The sequence below is a fragment of the Mixophyes fleayi genome, chromosome 1 (assembly GCF_038048845.1).
Source record: "Mixophyes fleayi isolate aMixFle1 chromosome 1, aMixFle1.hap1, whole genome shotgun sequence".
NCBI classification, from domain to species: domain Eukaryota; kingdom Metazoa; phylum Chordata; class Amphibia; order Anura; family Limnodynastidae; genus Mixophyes; species Mixophyes fleayi.
The window spans coordinates 2,935,816-2,951,162 of record NC_134402.1 but is presented as its reverse complement, the minus strand read 5'-3'; the positions used below and the strand labels follow the sequence as shown (position 1 = coordinate 2,951,162).

At 41.3% G+C, this 15,347-nt stretch overlaps 1 protein-coding gene across 1 annotated transcript in view; it reads left to right on the top strand.

Annotated features, from left to right (window-relative positions):
* The first annotated feature begins 1,193 nt into the window (after positions 1-1,193).
* The window catches only part of LOC142110761 (vomeronasal type-2 receptor 26-like), a 77,810-nt gene continuing 63,656 nt past the window's right edge, over positions 1,194-15,347 (top strand). Inside the window, exons 1-3 of the mRNA XM_075193780.1 lie at positions 1,194-1,223; positions 2,341-2,468; positions 4,340-4,631. Coding sequence (XP_075049881.1) covers positions 1,194-1,223; positions 2,341-2,468; positions 4,340-4,631 — 450 coding nt within the window. The remainder of the gene's footprint in view (positions 1,224-2,340; positions 2,469-4,339; positions 4,632-15,347) is intronic.

The following is a 15,347-nucleotide window of genomic DNA, read 5'->3' as shown; positions in this document are numbered from 1 at the left end:
TATTGCACCAGGAAGTCTTTTATTTGTTCAGAAAGGCCCAAGCGGAACTGGCTCTGGAGTGCTGGGTCATTCCATTCGCTGTCCGTGGAACAGCACCTGAACTCCGCACAATAATCCTCAGCTCTGCGACGGCCCTGCTTCAGGGCCCTGAGACGAGATTCAGCCGAGGTTACTCTGGCCGGGTCATCATAGAGCAAACCAGGGCATTAAAGAATGCATTAACGGACTGTAATAGAGGACTCACGGGAGCAAGACTAAATGCCCAGGACTGAGGATTACCCTGCAGAAGGGAGCTAATGGTGCCAACCCTTTGAAGCTCCGATCCAGATGAACGAGGTCTAAAGCTAAATTAAAGTTTACAACTCTCCTTAAAGTTGCGAAATAGGGGTCTATCTCCAGAGAACTGATCTGGCAGGTTCAATTTTGGTTTCACAGTAGTGGCCAGGAAGATTGCTGGGCTTGGGTAGTTCTAGCATCTTCCTTTTGTGCAGACAAACGATGCGACAGACCTTGGTCCATTTGAATTTGGCCTGCCAAAACTTAAACTGGAGAAGGATTTGTCCCGCTTTCATCCATGGAACTTTCCACTCTTCTTGGACGGTTATAATGTTACGGCTAGCAGTTTTATCATGAGCTTGTAGAACCAATAGTTGAGGTCTTCACCTGTAGCAGCCACCTTTCCCGTAGAGATGGTTATCCTCACAGGTACTCAGATGCCCCCAGAATTTAAACTCAGTGTAGTACAAGCTTATGAACATGCTTCCACCTGAAAGAGTGGGAGAATGTGTAAGCGGAGAAAGGGACAAGCCAAAGGTCTACGGTTTGAAGCAGTAAACTTGGTAGGGTACAGGCAAGTAGTTAGGGCTGGGAGCGATCAAAGGTGGTACGGGTAACAAGGCAAAGGTCAAGGCAATGAGCAAACAATCAAGGTTCAGGTTCCAGGCAAAAGGTCATTCACAGTAATTAATCAAAGGTTTTCATAAACAGCAATAGGAGTAGGCAAGCAGACAGGGATCTGAGCACTAGAACTGGCAGGGAGGCTAAGCCCTTCCTGCCTTATATATACAGACTGGCCAATGGAAGCAGAGCAGCCCAGGACGTAGTAATCAACTTCAGCGGCGGTAATTAGATGGTGTCCCAACCGTTGCCTTAGCAATGGACGGGTGAAAACAGTGAGTGATGTCCCAGTCATCATGGAGACGGCTGGGACGCATCTGAGCACAGTGAGTCGGGGCGGCTTGAGTCACTGACGTGGCTAGTATCACCTAGTGTATAGACTGAGTTAGATATCATTGGGAACTGAATAGTATATTTAGTGGAGAAAAACAGTATGATTTTGCTGTATGACTCAGCAGCAGAAACCAAATAAAAAAATTACATTAATTTATTTTAAAAGTTCAAGTTTTTCCAGTGAAAGTAAGCTTGTGTGGGGCAGTGACATCTGTATAAAGATGGAAAAGAACAGGGTGTTTGTGTGTGAGGGTCAGCAGCAAAATATCTCAAAAACCTCTACTAAACTTTTTTCTATTTTTCAATATATGTGAAGTTGTAAAGAGTCATTCAGTGATATCTAATAAGTGGAGAAAAAGGATGTTTCCATGCAAGGATTTTTTTGTGTATGTAGAGCATTGCAGTGGCTGCAGAAAAAATGTCATCTGTCTTGCCAACAACTGAAGCAAGCTCATTAGATAAATTAAACAAAAAAAAACCGTAGTGTATGTAGTGTAAGGTGAAAGAGATAAAAATGTTGAAACCATATGCACACTAAATTTGGAACGTTACACAGCATGCATCATGGAGAGTGAAGAGACAGTAATAATCATGTCATTAGATAGATAGAGGCAACCCAACTGTAGAGCGCTACAGAATTTGCTGGCACTATATTAATAAATGTTGTTGTTGGTAGACGAAAGTGGCCTGCACCCATACTAACAAACTTCAAAGACTATGGACACAATACATTTGAAACTTAATAGAACATCCATCATAGAGACTGATGCTACAGAAACAGGCCCAGGTTGGATGGACAGTGTTATGAATGAATGGAATTAGCCATTTACAAAAGTAAATAGATAAAGGTGGCTGGCACCCATACTCAAAAATTTGCAGACTAGAGCTATGCACTTCTCGATGGGCAGAGCATTCATCGGTAGCCAGGAGTGGACCTTTCAAATATTTTGTTTTACTTATAAGTGTTTGCTTATGCTATGAGTAAGGGACATTTCTGCCGTAGATGCTGCCCTTGTGAATCAAACAAGGGGACCAGTTACCATGTATATCTACATCCGGTTACCATGTCCAGTTTGAGATTAAAATGTCAATCTTGATTTGTCCTTTCAGTTAAGCTCAAGTGGAGTATCAGACCTAGTACAGTTGGTTAGGGATGCCCTTAATGGTGGTATTTGGAGTCTGAAGTGCCTGTGCTTCGGAGTGACACAGATTGGAGGTGACTTGAAAATGCACCGTTGGTGTGACTGGAAATGGGACTGATGAAACAGGATGTAAAAGGGGGTGTGCCCCTATAATTGCGTCATCTCCATAGCTCCATTTAATTTAAAATAATCTTGTCCAGCAAGACGAAATCTCATTTTTGCATGCTGGTGCAAATGTAGCCGCGCTCATGCTCTTATTCCTCACTCAGCAAGGAAAACTTTTTGCAACCCTGTAGGCGCTTACATTTTGTCCAGCAAATCAATGCAATGGGAGGCTATCCTTGGTCTGATACCGGAAGGCAGGTGGTATTTAGAGCCTGAGGTGCCTGTGCCTCAGGGGGACAGGCCCCGTAGGTGACATTAAAATGCAGCGATGGTGGTACTGGAACACTCACCTTGCTTAAGCCTGTGGTAAAGGGAACTTCCCAAGATTTGCTACGGAAGCGGTCCCAAAGACTCATGCATATAAATATGAAATGTATATAAATAAGGAGTGTATAAATAATATATTATGTTATATTTGTGAATTTTAAGAAATATGTAAAACAGACACCTAAGATATGACAATAATTGGCCTTCCCACACAAGTATGTATGTATAACTAACAATGATGCATATTTGGTTGCCAAAACATCTGTCTTGACAAGACAATGCAATTGAAAGTCCACATTCTGAGAAATTAAGAATACAGAATTTGACACTGGCAAAAAATACATGTATAGATGGAGATATTATGGCTGATGATTTACGTTAGAGAACCATAGAGACTGGTTAATTATTTTTTTGATTGAATCAGAGAAAACAAATGCACTGATGGTATATTTACAAAATCCTTTATTAAGACAGCACACTACACTAACTATACAAGAAAACACTGCTCAAAATCACATCATTTTATCTAATTTTCATAACTTTTTGGCAAAACCAGAAACAAAACCAAATGACAAAGAAGTTTTAGAATAAAGAATACATTCAAAGCACTGGGGTCAGCGCACATCTCTAATGTATATACATATACCTAAATATAAGTATATTCGAATTGATAAAACCTAAAACAATGTAAAATATAAAACAACCATCAGGTATAACTTTCCACCATAATGCAGCACACTGCAATGTAATCAGAGGTGGTAGTTCAAATCCTAACCAATATCACAGAATTTATAGGACACAAACACAAGGGGAAGAGTCAGGGGAAGAGGAGCGGAGAAAGCAGGGAAGGTGGAGAGATGATCAGGTGCCGCTTACCTGAGTAGACCTCAGCACACAGCGCCTGTGCAGTTATTATAGCGGGTAGTAATTTGTGCACAGAGTGATTTATGGGCAACTGAATATCCCCCTAAGTGTTACATCTGAAATATCAGACAATTTAAAATATACTGATGATTTAGTGTCCTTCAGGTCTTGATACCAGTATTTTATATTCACCTTTCTAATTCTAATAGCATTTACTAATATTTGAATGATGTCACAGAATAGGGGGTTGCAGCTATTATATTAATTTATGTTAAAAAAATATTACGTTTTAATAACAGCCATTCTACCATAGTGCACCAGACTAAACCTATTGTTTTCTTTCACTTTAGTCTATCTACATTTCAGTTAGGTTGCTTCCTGCTCAATACACACCACCGTCTAGGAATTAATAATAGGAAGAGATTTTTGTGAAAATAAAATATTATTATATGGAGATTGTATGCACCTTAATAATTCATTGTTACGTCTAATAAGATTTTAAGTATCTGCTGAGTTCTGGCTCCTTACTTTCTTTGGTGGCAGACTAGGATTGTTGCACCTGTCCTCCTTGAACAATTTCTTGGGTGGAAGCTGCCTATATCTGTATAGCCTCAAAACTGGATGTCTGTATTTAATTAATGACTAATTAAATGTAGCTGAAATTTTTGCAGTATTAACATTGAAGAATATCGAAGCATCTTGGCATTTATCTTTGCTATTGATGAAATTAACAAGGACCCCGATCTTCTGCCCAATGTTACTCTGGGTTATCATGTGTATGATACTTGTGCAGATCCAAAGAAAACCTTAAAATATGTCCTGCGGATCTTGTCTGGAGAAAAGAAGGAGGCTCCTAATTATTCATGTGAGGAACATGGAGAAGTAGCTGGATTTATTGGGGATTCTGGTTTTCATACAAGCCATGCGATGGCGCAGTTACTGGCACTGTCCAATTATCCACAGGTAAGTGGTCTCTATGTCTATATACATGAAAGAAAAAGTTTTTTTGTTTGTTTGTTTGCAGGCAAATATCTTCGAAATCCCTGCAATGATTTGGATGAAACCAACGTGAGCTGGTCCAGTTGGATCCCGGACATATTTTAAGGGGTTTAGGGACTTGGTCGGACCTCCCGTTGGTGTATACAAGCCAGAACTTTGACCTGCGGAGCCTGTTCTGAAAATTTCACTGGATGGATTTGGACTTTTAACATATGATCCCAGAAGACATACTAGGGGGCGTAGATCTCTGTCGGACCTCCCATTGGTGTACACTGCCCAGAACTATGAACTAGGGAGCCTGTTCAAGGACCTCCACTGAATGGATTTGGTTTGTTTGCATTCGGATACCGCTGCACTGATTGGGATGAAACCATTGTGAGGTAGTCTAGTTGGATTCTGGGCAGGTTTTAAGGGGGTTATGGTCCCAGTTAGACCTTTCGCTTGTGTCTGCTGAGCAGAACTTTGACCCAGGGAGACTGTTCTGAGGCCTCCATTGGATGTATTTGGACAAAAACTTCACAGACTGATAACATTGGTTCCCAGAAGAAATATTAGGGGATTAAGGTCCTAGTCCGACCTACCGATAGTGTAAGTGGGACAGAAATTTGACCCGAGGAGACTGTTCTGGGCCTTCCACTGGATGAATTTGGTTTTCTTGTCTGTCTGGTTATACATTCAGACACCTCTGCACCGAATGACATGAAACCAACGTGAGGTGGACCATTTGGATCCTGACCAAGTTTTAGGAGGTTTTGGGTCCCAATCGGATCTCCAGTTGGAATACACTGGGCAGAAATTTGTCCTGGGAAGCCTGTTCTGATCCTTCCATTGGATTGATTTGTAAAACATCTATATATATAAATGAAGACGTTTATTTGTTGGCAAATATATTCGACACCCTGCACCGATTGGGATGAAACCAATGCGAGGTGGTTCAGTTGGATCATGGCCAGGTATTAAGAGGGTTAGGGTCAATGTCAGACCTCCCGTTGGTGTGCGCTGGCCAGAACTTTGACCGGATTTGGATGACATTTAATATAAAAATAAAAACAAGATTAGGCAGCCTCCTAATGGGTGTGTTGGAAGAGCTTCTTAGCAGCTAATTATTTCTAAAATGATGACAGTTAAATCCAACTCATTGTTAGCTTAAAAGCCTGAAGATTTAACCACGGGCAACACCAGAAACTTCAACTTGTATATATATATATATATATATATATATATATATATATATACATACATATATATATATATATATATATATATATATATATATATATATATATATATATATTTATATATATATATATATATATACCACCATATACACCACAACTTCTACCACTGCTTATTGGACTTTACCTTTCAATTTACACAAACTTTACCTTCCTATCTTTAACTAAACTTAGATATTAATCATAATTAATATGTCAAGCAGCTGCAGCCCATGGTTAGCAAGCCCAGTAATACAAAAACAACAGTTTCATATCTCTACTAAATCACAGACCATCTGCTACTACAGCTTTCAAGGAGTAATATCATCAACATAACTGCGGACTCCTAAATACTCAAGTCCTCTTTAGCAAAGGCCAATCCAACTGCGGTGCCCGGTCAGTGGGCGGCAATTTCCTGAGCCCGATACATCACATCCGGTTTTGGGACTTCCAGTATCAAAGGCATTACAAAACAGATACTAAATACACCAAAAACACCAATAGTATCTGTTTTATATTTACATTTGGATAGACTGTCTCTGTTAAGATTGGATACTGTGTTCTGATGTCTTCTATTCTTGTGATATCTTTTGTCTCTATTGTTGGTTCTGATGCTTAATATAGGACTACTGGTATTCAATTAACGATTCACATCAGGTATTCAATCTGAAATGATAAACCGGATGTGACATATCGGACTATAGAGATCTTTTCCCACAGTCCGGGTGTTGTAATGCCTTTGATACCGGAAGTGCCAAAACAGGATGTGATGTATCGGGCTCAGGAAATTGCCGCCCACTGACCGGGCACCGCACCTGGATTGGCCTTTGCTAAAGAGGACTTGAGTATTTAGGAGTCCGCAGTTATGTTGATGATATTACTCCTTGAAAAAGTCTTATTGATAAGACGAAACGCGTTGGAGAGTTTTGCCACATCTGTTTCCTGTGATCGCTGTTGGATGTTAGAGGTGTTGCCAGCTGGAACCCTCTTCTACGATTGTGTAGCGGGCGCAGATAAGCTTATTTTAACTGTTTTTATGTACGGGCATTGATTTTACTTAGAAGCAGTGCTTCTCATGCTGCTAGTAAATATACATTTGCCTCGAGACATATGGTCTCTATTTTTATGGTATCACACTATTGTGATTATATCTAAGTCCACAGGTTTTCTGGATACTACTCTGCTCATATTGGAGGGATCCATCTGCTATACAGGCTTGGTACAGATTCCCAGTATTTCTAATGAGAATTTTATTCTACTGGCTCTAAGTCTACCAATATTTGGTACGGAAAATACCTATCTTTGGAGAGTTTTATGCATTGTCAATTTTCTGTAATGCACTATGTTGGCGCCCCCTGTCTTTTTGTATTCCATGTACTAGGTCTGACACTTGCAGACAGGTGTTGAATGATCGGGGAGCTGCCTATTACATTTAAGTATTTTAATTTATTTCAATTTATCATATTATTTAAATAAGCGCTCTGCGCTTAGAGAATATCTGGGTTATATATATATATATATATATATATATACATACATACATACATATGGGACATGACACTCCCTGTCTGAAATCTTTAGATTTCACATTAAATCAAACATTATAATAATGTCCTTAAATGAAGTCCGGAATTGATCTTGGGACCTGTAATCTATAACAGTAGAGAAATATTAGATCAAGAACCAAGTAATTAACCCATCTTCGGATTGGAGAGGTCGCAACTTGAAAATACTTCCACCAACTCACAGCATAATCCAAATAATCAAGTGTCAATGGTATATCATAGCTGGAAGTTTGTGGTAGAATACTTCCCATCATGAGCTGAATCTCGTAGCCAAGTTGTTCTTTACATGATATCTTCCTTTGGAAGAAGAAGCTCTAGTTCAGTGATTGGATGGACGTAAACTTGAACCTCCTTTGGTCACTTTAACTTCCACCTTACGAGTCTTTCCATCGTCACTGGGTACAGCCTTGGTGATAAGCTGGGGACAGCCGTGGTGATAAGCTTGTAAAGCGCTACGGAATATGTTGGTGCTATATAAATAAATGATGATGATGATGATGATAAGTCCCATTGGCCATTCATTGCGATAGGCCTCCTTATCCTTCAAAAGAACAAGGTCACCGATCTGGAGGTTGGGGTTTGACATCTGCCACTTGTGACAACTTTAAAGCATGTGTAAATACTCTGTCCTTCAATGATGCCAGAAAATATTGGACAGGTGTTGAACCTGTTTCCACTGACGCCTGTTAATGTCACTGTGGTCTAAGATTTCAGGAGGAATTGAAGCAGCTCCAATCTTCTGGGTGAGAAGAGTGGCTGAGGATACTGGGACAAGTGGTGTTGCATTGATTATGACAGATACTTGGAATTCAAATATGTCTTGTTTGAGGTCCCAGAGCAAGCGTTATATGAGAGGAGCATAAGAACATAAGAACCAAGATCAACATCCGTCAAGTTGGTGGCGTGATCATCAGACGAAAATGCTTCCATTAACTTCTAGCCATTGGATATAATCTTGTGGAGACTGAGGTTTGATACAGCAAGCATTTCTTGTGTTCTGGTGTGGAGATCAATTGTCTCTTTACTTGTGGGTAGAGATTTAAGTCCGTCATCAACATAGAAGTGTTTTAAAAAAAAAATGCTGAGCGTCAGATCCATAGCCCTTCTCACCTCCCTGGGTTGTTCTCCTGTGTCCATAGATTTCTACCGCAGGAGAAGGGCTGCCAAATACATAAATCTTCATCCGGTAATCTTTGACCTCATTGTTGACATTGTTGTCCTTGTGCCACAGGAACCTTAGGTAGTTCCTATTGTCTTCCCTGACTAAGAAGCAATGAAACATTTGTTGGATGTCAGCTATTACTGCAACAGGTTCTTGTCTAAAGAGAATTAGCACTCCTATAAGGCTGTTGTTTAAGTTTGGCCAAGTAAGGAGTAGGTTGTTGAGGGAGACACCATCATACTGAGTGCTGAAATCAAAAACCACCCAAATTGGGTTGGGTTTCCGCGGGTGATACACACCAAAGGACGGAAGGTACCAGCATTCTTCTCCTTCCTTTACTGGTGCAGGTTCTGCGTGATCTGTCAAATATGTTTTGCATGAAATCCACAAAATGTTTTTCCATCTCTGGTTTCCTCTTTAGGGTTCGTTTTGAAGAGGAAAATCTAGCAAAAGCTTGCAGTAGGTTGTTTGGTAGTTTCACTTTTGGAAAACGGAAGGGTAAAGGTGCTACCCAGCTGTTGGAATCGTCCTGAGTGAAATCTTTGTCAATTACCTTGACAAATTCTCTATCTTCTCTTGCAGATGCTAACTTGTTGTCCTCATTTGTTGAATTAAATACTGTCGACCCAAGACTGTCATCCCAAGACAGGACCAAATTCATGTTATCTTGACGGTAATGCTGCAATTTACTACTGCCCAGCTTCTCTTTCACCTAGTAATGATGTGGGCATGGCCAAAAACGAGTGCTGCAACCATTTGGCAAGATGTTTGACTTAAATGAGAAAATCTTGGTAGGCTTCTTCATCTTGTTTATACAGACATTGCCTATGATAACCCAGCCTAGATCAAGGTGTTGGGAACACAGAGCATCATTTGGTCCATTGATCTGCTGACATACTTTATGTATGTCCTCACCACCACTTACAAGGCTCTCTCCAACTCTACTGGCCCTTATATCTCTAACTTCCTCTCCATTCACACTCCTGCCCGCTCCCTGTGCTCGGCCAATGACCGCCGCCTCTCCTCCACCCTTATCACCTCTTCCCACTCCAGAATCCAAGACTTTTCCCGTGCAGCCCCCCTTCTCTGGAACGACCTCCCTCGTTCCATCCGTCTCTCTCCTACTTTGTGCTCCTTCAAACGTGCTCTCAAAACTCACCTCTTCCTCAAAGCCTACCAACCATCTACTTAAACCCCAACTCCTCCCTTTGCTCATCCTCCCTTCTCTCCTCTTGCCTCAACTGGCTCCTTTTGTGCCTGGTCTGTTTACCCTCCCTTAGGATGTAAGCTCGTATGAGCAGGGCCCCCTCCCCTCCTGTCTCCATACCTGTTCTTCCGCTTCATCTTTACTGTCTATGACTGGCCGGAGTTTCTGAAGTATTGGTACTTTTTGTTCATTGTTCTGTATGGTTTCACCCTGTATAGTCTACTGTAGTAATGTGTGCGGCGCTGCGGATACCTTGAGGCACCTAACAAATAAATTATAATAATAATAATAATAATGTACCCTGAGGATGTCTCTACAGAGCAGAAGTAAGATCTCTGCATTTTTGTCAAGGGTTGGTTTTTCATTGGATATAGGCCTTAGGTCAGTGTGATGAAGAGCGACTTCTGGTGTAGGCATCTCCTCTTTATTTGATGGTATCTGATTACACTCAACAAGTGTGGGTAAGGGTATCTCACGATTGTCTTTGAGAGAAGCTAGAACCAGTCCACTGGCTCTTCTTCCAGAGACATCTGTAATTCCACTACAGGTACCCAAGGTGTAAAGGTAAGTATCTCCTTTTAAATTTAACAGATCAAAGAGTTCTGGTCTTGCGAGTGAACTGTTGCTTTGGGCATCCAAGATGTTATACACCTTTAGAGTCCTTTCTGGCTGTCCCTTGGGGTATACATTAACTAGACATATCTTTGCACAAGATTTGTCGGAATGATCCTCCCCACAGACCTTAGTGCATGAAGAAGATACAGTAGTAGAACTTGCAGTTTGATCTGCATTCTTCCTGCCATGCCTTGGTGCAGAAGGGAAATGTGCAGGCGGTATAGGATTGGGTTGAGATGGGTGAAGTGCTTGCACATGGTCCTCACAGTCGCACTCTATGCACTTAATAGCGGTTTTACAATCCTTAGCAAAATGATCAGTAGAAGCACAACATCTGAAACATACCCCAAGTCTTTTAGAAGTTCCTTGGGTTCTTGGAGTGGTTTCTTCCTGAAACCAATGCATTTCTTGAGGGGATGTGGCTTCTTATGAATGGGACACAGCCGATTGGGGTTTTCAGTTCTTTCACCTTGGTTGCTCTTGTCAGGAGCTGATGTTGGTGTGGAAGGATTTCAGTCTTTTTCACCTGGACCTGGACCTCTGTAGTTCTTGTAATTAGGGCGTGGGCTGTCATACTTGGAGTAGGTGAACCAGGGTGACTTAACTCACTATAGGAGAAGCTTGGGTGATTCTTGGATTCTGCGATGTCCCTGACAAACTCACAGAAGTAGGAAAAGGGAAGAAAGGAGACTCGATTTTCCCTTTTGTATCTTGACCCAAGTGTAGTCCACTTTCCTTGAATACTGTATGACAGCTTGGAAACTATTGGGTTTACCCCATGAGCTTTGTCCAGGCAACTGAGGCCAGGTAAGTGAGTATCAATTTTAGCCAGGCTGGAGCTCAAAGAGCTCTTGGAATTTCTCATTGTCCTTACCAGATATTTTTTGGAAAATCTCGCAGCCGTTTGAACAGAGCATTCTCTATGGCTTCAGGACTTCCAAAGCTTCGTTCTAACCTTTTCCAAGCAGCAATGAGGCCTGCCGCAGGATTATCAATGTGGTCAGATCTGAGTCTCTTGACACGTTCTGTAGATTGTGGGCTGAATCACGTTATCAGCAGATCTAGTTCTTCAGCAGCAGTAATGCCAAGGTCACTAATTGCGGTTCTGGAGGCACATTTCCAACCTCTGTAGTTCTCAGGCTGGTCATCAAATCTAGTAAGGCCAGTCTTAATAAGTTCACGGCGAACCATGTATCTTGCAAAGTCTGACATGTCTGTTTTCTCTGACTTTGGGCAAGGCATTGCTGACTGAGTAGTGCTGTTCATATTATTTGTGGTGTTCTGGGTAAGAGACACAGGGAGATATGGGGTAGCATAGGCATTCAGCCTAAGAGCTGGTTTAAACTCCATAGGTCTCGCTACATGTGTAACTGTGTGGTTGCCAGGGACCTGGTGACTTACTGGCATATTGGTTTGCGATCAGGCTTTTGTATATTGAGCTTGTTGAGGTGTTGGGCCCTGGTGCGCTGTGGTGTCTGAAAATGGGTCAGGCTGACAAAATGGTTGTGCATTGAACTGACCTTGGAGGTGGTACGTTGCATAGGGATCTGAGTCTGTTTGTTCCGGAAAGATGTCCGCACTGTTAGGAATGCTTGCAGCAATCAGTGATTCACTGTTTTGGCTTAGGACGTAGTCTCTTGTGCGCTTAAGTCTCTTGTCCCACCCCACTGGCAGCTTGTTCCAAAACCTTTAACCGTACCATTGCCGCGACATGCTCACATTGTTGCTCTAAAGCTTCTATTTACGCCTTTTCACGTGCTACTCTGGCTTCCATTTCTGCCTTCTTTTATGCAAAGTCAGCTTGTATTTTGGTACTCTCTGCTTCTGCACGTGCTTTTAAAAGTTGTTCGCTGAGCATGGAATATTTTGAACATCGTGACTTAGATAATCATTTTGAATGCCGGGTAGATACAGAAATGTGTGATGATGTTACCAATCTTATATATGACAATCTGCTTATCTCTAACATATCATTACAATCGTGCTTCGTTGTTTATCATGTGTTGATATGTACTTATGTTCATATTCATTGAAGTACTTGTTAAGCAGACCCATTGTCTTGTGTTCTTTTGTTCTTATTCTCTAAGCATTGTAAGATCCTGACTAAGCTAAGTCACGTGCACAGGCCTTTGTGGGAACCGCCCACTTGGCCTGATATTATTCCAGTCCATAACAGCTGCCCAGTGTTGTTTTTGTTTTTATATTAAATGTCATCCAAATCCATCCAGTGGAAGGCCAAGAAAAGGCTCCCTGCATCAAAGTTCTTCCCAGCGTATACCAATGAGAGGTAAAACCATGACCCTAACCCCCCCTGAAACCTGGGCAGAATCAAACTTGACCACTTCATATCGGTTTCATTCCAATTGGTGTAGGGGTGTCCAAATGCATAACCACACAGACAAACAAACCAAATACATCAGTGAAAGACCCAGAACAGGTTCCCCTGGTCAAAGTGCCCAGCGAATACCACGGGAGGACCGATGGGGACCCTAACCATATAAAATATTTCCAGGTTCCAACAGTACCACTTTGAGTTGATTTCATCACAATCAGTGCACGTGGGTCAGAACATATAACTGGGCAGACAAATAAACCAAATCCATCCTGTGGAAGGCCCAGAACAGGCTCCCAGGGTCAAAGTTCTGCTCAGAGTACACTAACAGGAGGTCCGACTATGACCTCAACCACCTAGTATGTATTTTGGTATCCAATGTTACCAAACGGTGACGTTTTGGTTCAAATCCATCCAGTGGAAGGCTCAGAACAGGCTCCCTGGATTAAAGGTTTGTCCAGCATGCACCAATGGGAGGTCTGTCCGGGACCCTAGCCCCACTAAAACCTAGTCAGGATCCAACTGGACCAGCTCGCTTTGGTTTCATCCCAATCAGTGCAGCGGTGTCTGAATGCATAACTGGATAGACAAACAAACCAAATCCTTCCAATGGAAGGCCCAGAACAGGCTCCCTAGGTCAAAGTTTTGGCCAGCATACACCAACAGAAGGTCTGACTGAGGCCTCAACCCCCTGGTATGTCTTCTGGGATCCAATGTTGCCAGTCTGTGAAGTTTTCATCCAAATCCATCCAGTGGAAGGCTCAGAACAGACTCCCCGGGTCAAAGTTCTGCCCAGTGTATACCAACTGGAGGTCTGACCGGGACCTTAACCAACTTAAAACCTGCACAGGATCCAACTGCTTTTCTGTTCTTTGGCCAGTGCTGCTCAAAGTATATGAGGAAATATGTCTATAATATTTTATATAGTGCAACTTGTCTAAAATTAAATGTGCCCTCCATTGTCCATGATGAGAAACGGGTAAGTTGTGGTGAGCAAGTCTACACCAGATAAGATGTGGCAAGGTCTACTTGGATTTATGCCTGTAGCTGGGGGATGTTGGGTGATGTTGAGTGGTCCTGTCAAATGGGGTGATATTATTGGTTTAAAGTCTTATATGATGCTTTATCTATGGATTAGTTTGTGTTTATTGTGCTTAAAAGGCTTGCAAAGTTAGTATGTAATCACCATTGTTCTGCTTGAATTGAATGGTCTGTATTGCGCATACGAAAATAAACTGAGCATATTCTGAACAGACTTCGTCTTTGAATTATTCCTGAAAACTTCCATAACAATATATAACCCACAGTTAGATGACGGCCATAAGTTGGTGCACGTAGAAATAATCGCAGTGGTAATATAACTAATTTGCTGAACTTATGATTATCACTCCTGATTTATCCGACAGGTCAGTATTTAGTTTCAGTATCTAATATTATAATATTAGTCATTACTGACATTAATAATATCATCTTCCTAGTAATCTATGAATGATGATGATGATGATGATGATGATAATCTTCAGTGATACCGGTTCCCCTATAGTAAAGGGTAATTAAAGTCACTGTATAGGTCTTGTACACCCTCTTCTCTCCATTAATGAAAAATATTGTACTGGAACAATTCAGTTTAATGCAGATATTTTGATTACAAGAGTATAATATCTTCTTCACTTAAACTGTATTACACTATGATAATAGTATATATTGGACTTCCATATGGTCATTGGGGATGTCACTCTAGTAATCAAGTAATCTCTGTTGATATGATCAGAACACGAAAGTGACCAGTATACAATTCACAATTTTACATTAATATCACAATCAATCCACCAGTATTCCAATGACACCATCAACATGCAGAAGGTATTACCCCTGTTTACTTCTCTGCTGCTTGTTTTAAGGGCCACCTCATATTCCAGAGATCTCAGCCTACTCTGATATGCTGATCAACATGGTCACTCAGATTGAATAGTAACGCACTGTTCTCTAATCACTGTGATCATACACCTATCCACATAATATTATTCCAATGTCCCCCAGTATCACTTTCAGTCCTCGTGCCCGTTCCCCAGCTGCCACTCAGTTCCACCTGTCACCTCTCACACCTAGCTCAGGCATGAGATACTCTGCTGATATACATGTGCATGAGCTACTTACATAGTAGCGTGTGGTCATTGTTACAGGGCGGCACCCAGGCACATTATCCAGTACTTTGTGTTGATTAGTGGGAATAAATTCCAAATAAATCCATCATGGTTCCATTTAGTAACACAGCAAGATGTGAAAAAGTCCAAAAGGGTGAATACCTTTTACAGCCAATGTATGTGGATAAAATGTATATGTGATGTAACAACAACTGTGAATGAGCCCCACATTCTCTAATATAGCTGTCACAACTCATCCATTTACCAATATATAATAATAATGCTGCACAATAAATAAGATACATTTACATAAAGTGTCCGGTTTGCATTTTGGGTGTAACTATTTAGCAGAGTTTGAATAAGATGAATGGACAGAAACTGTAGTGAATAGTTGACCACAGATTTGTAAGTGCACAGATGGGGTAAAAGCTATCAGACTAA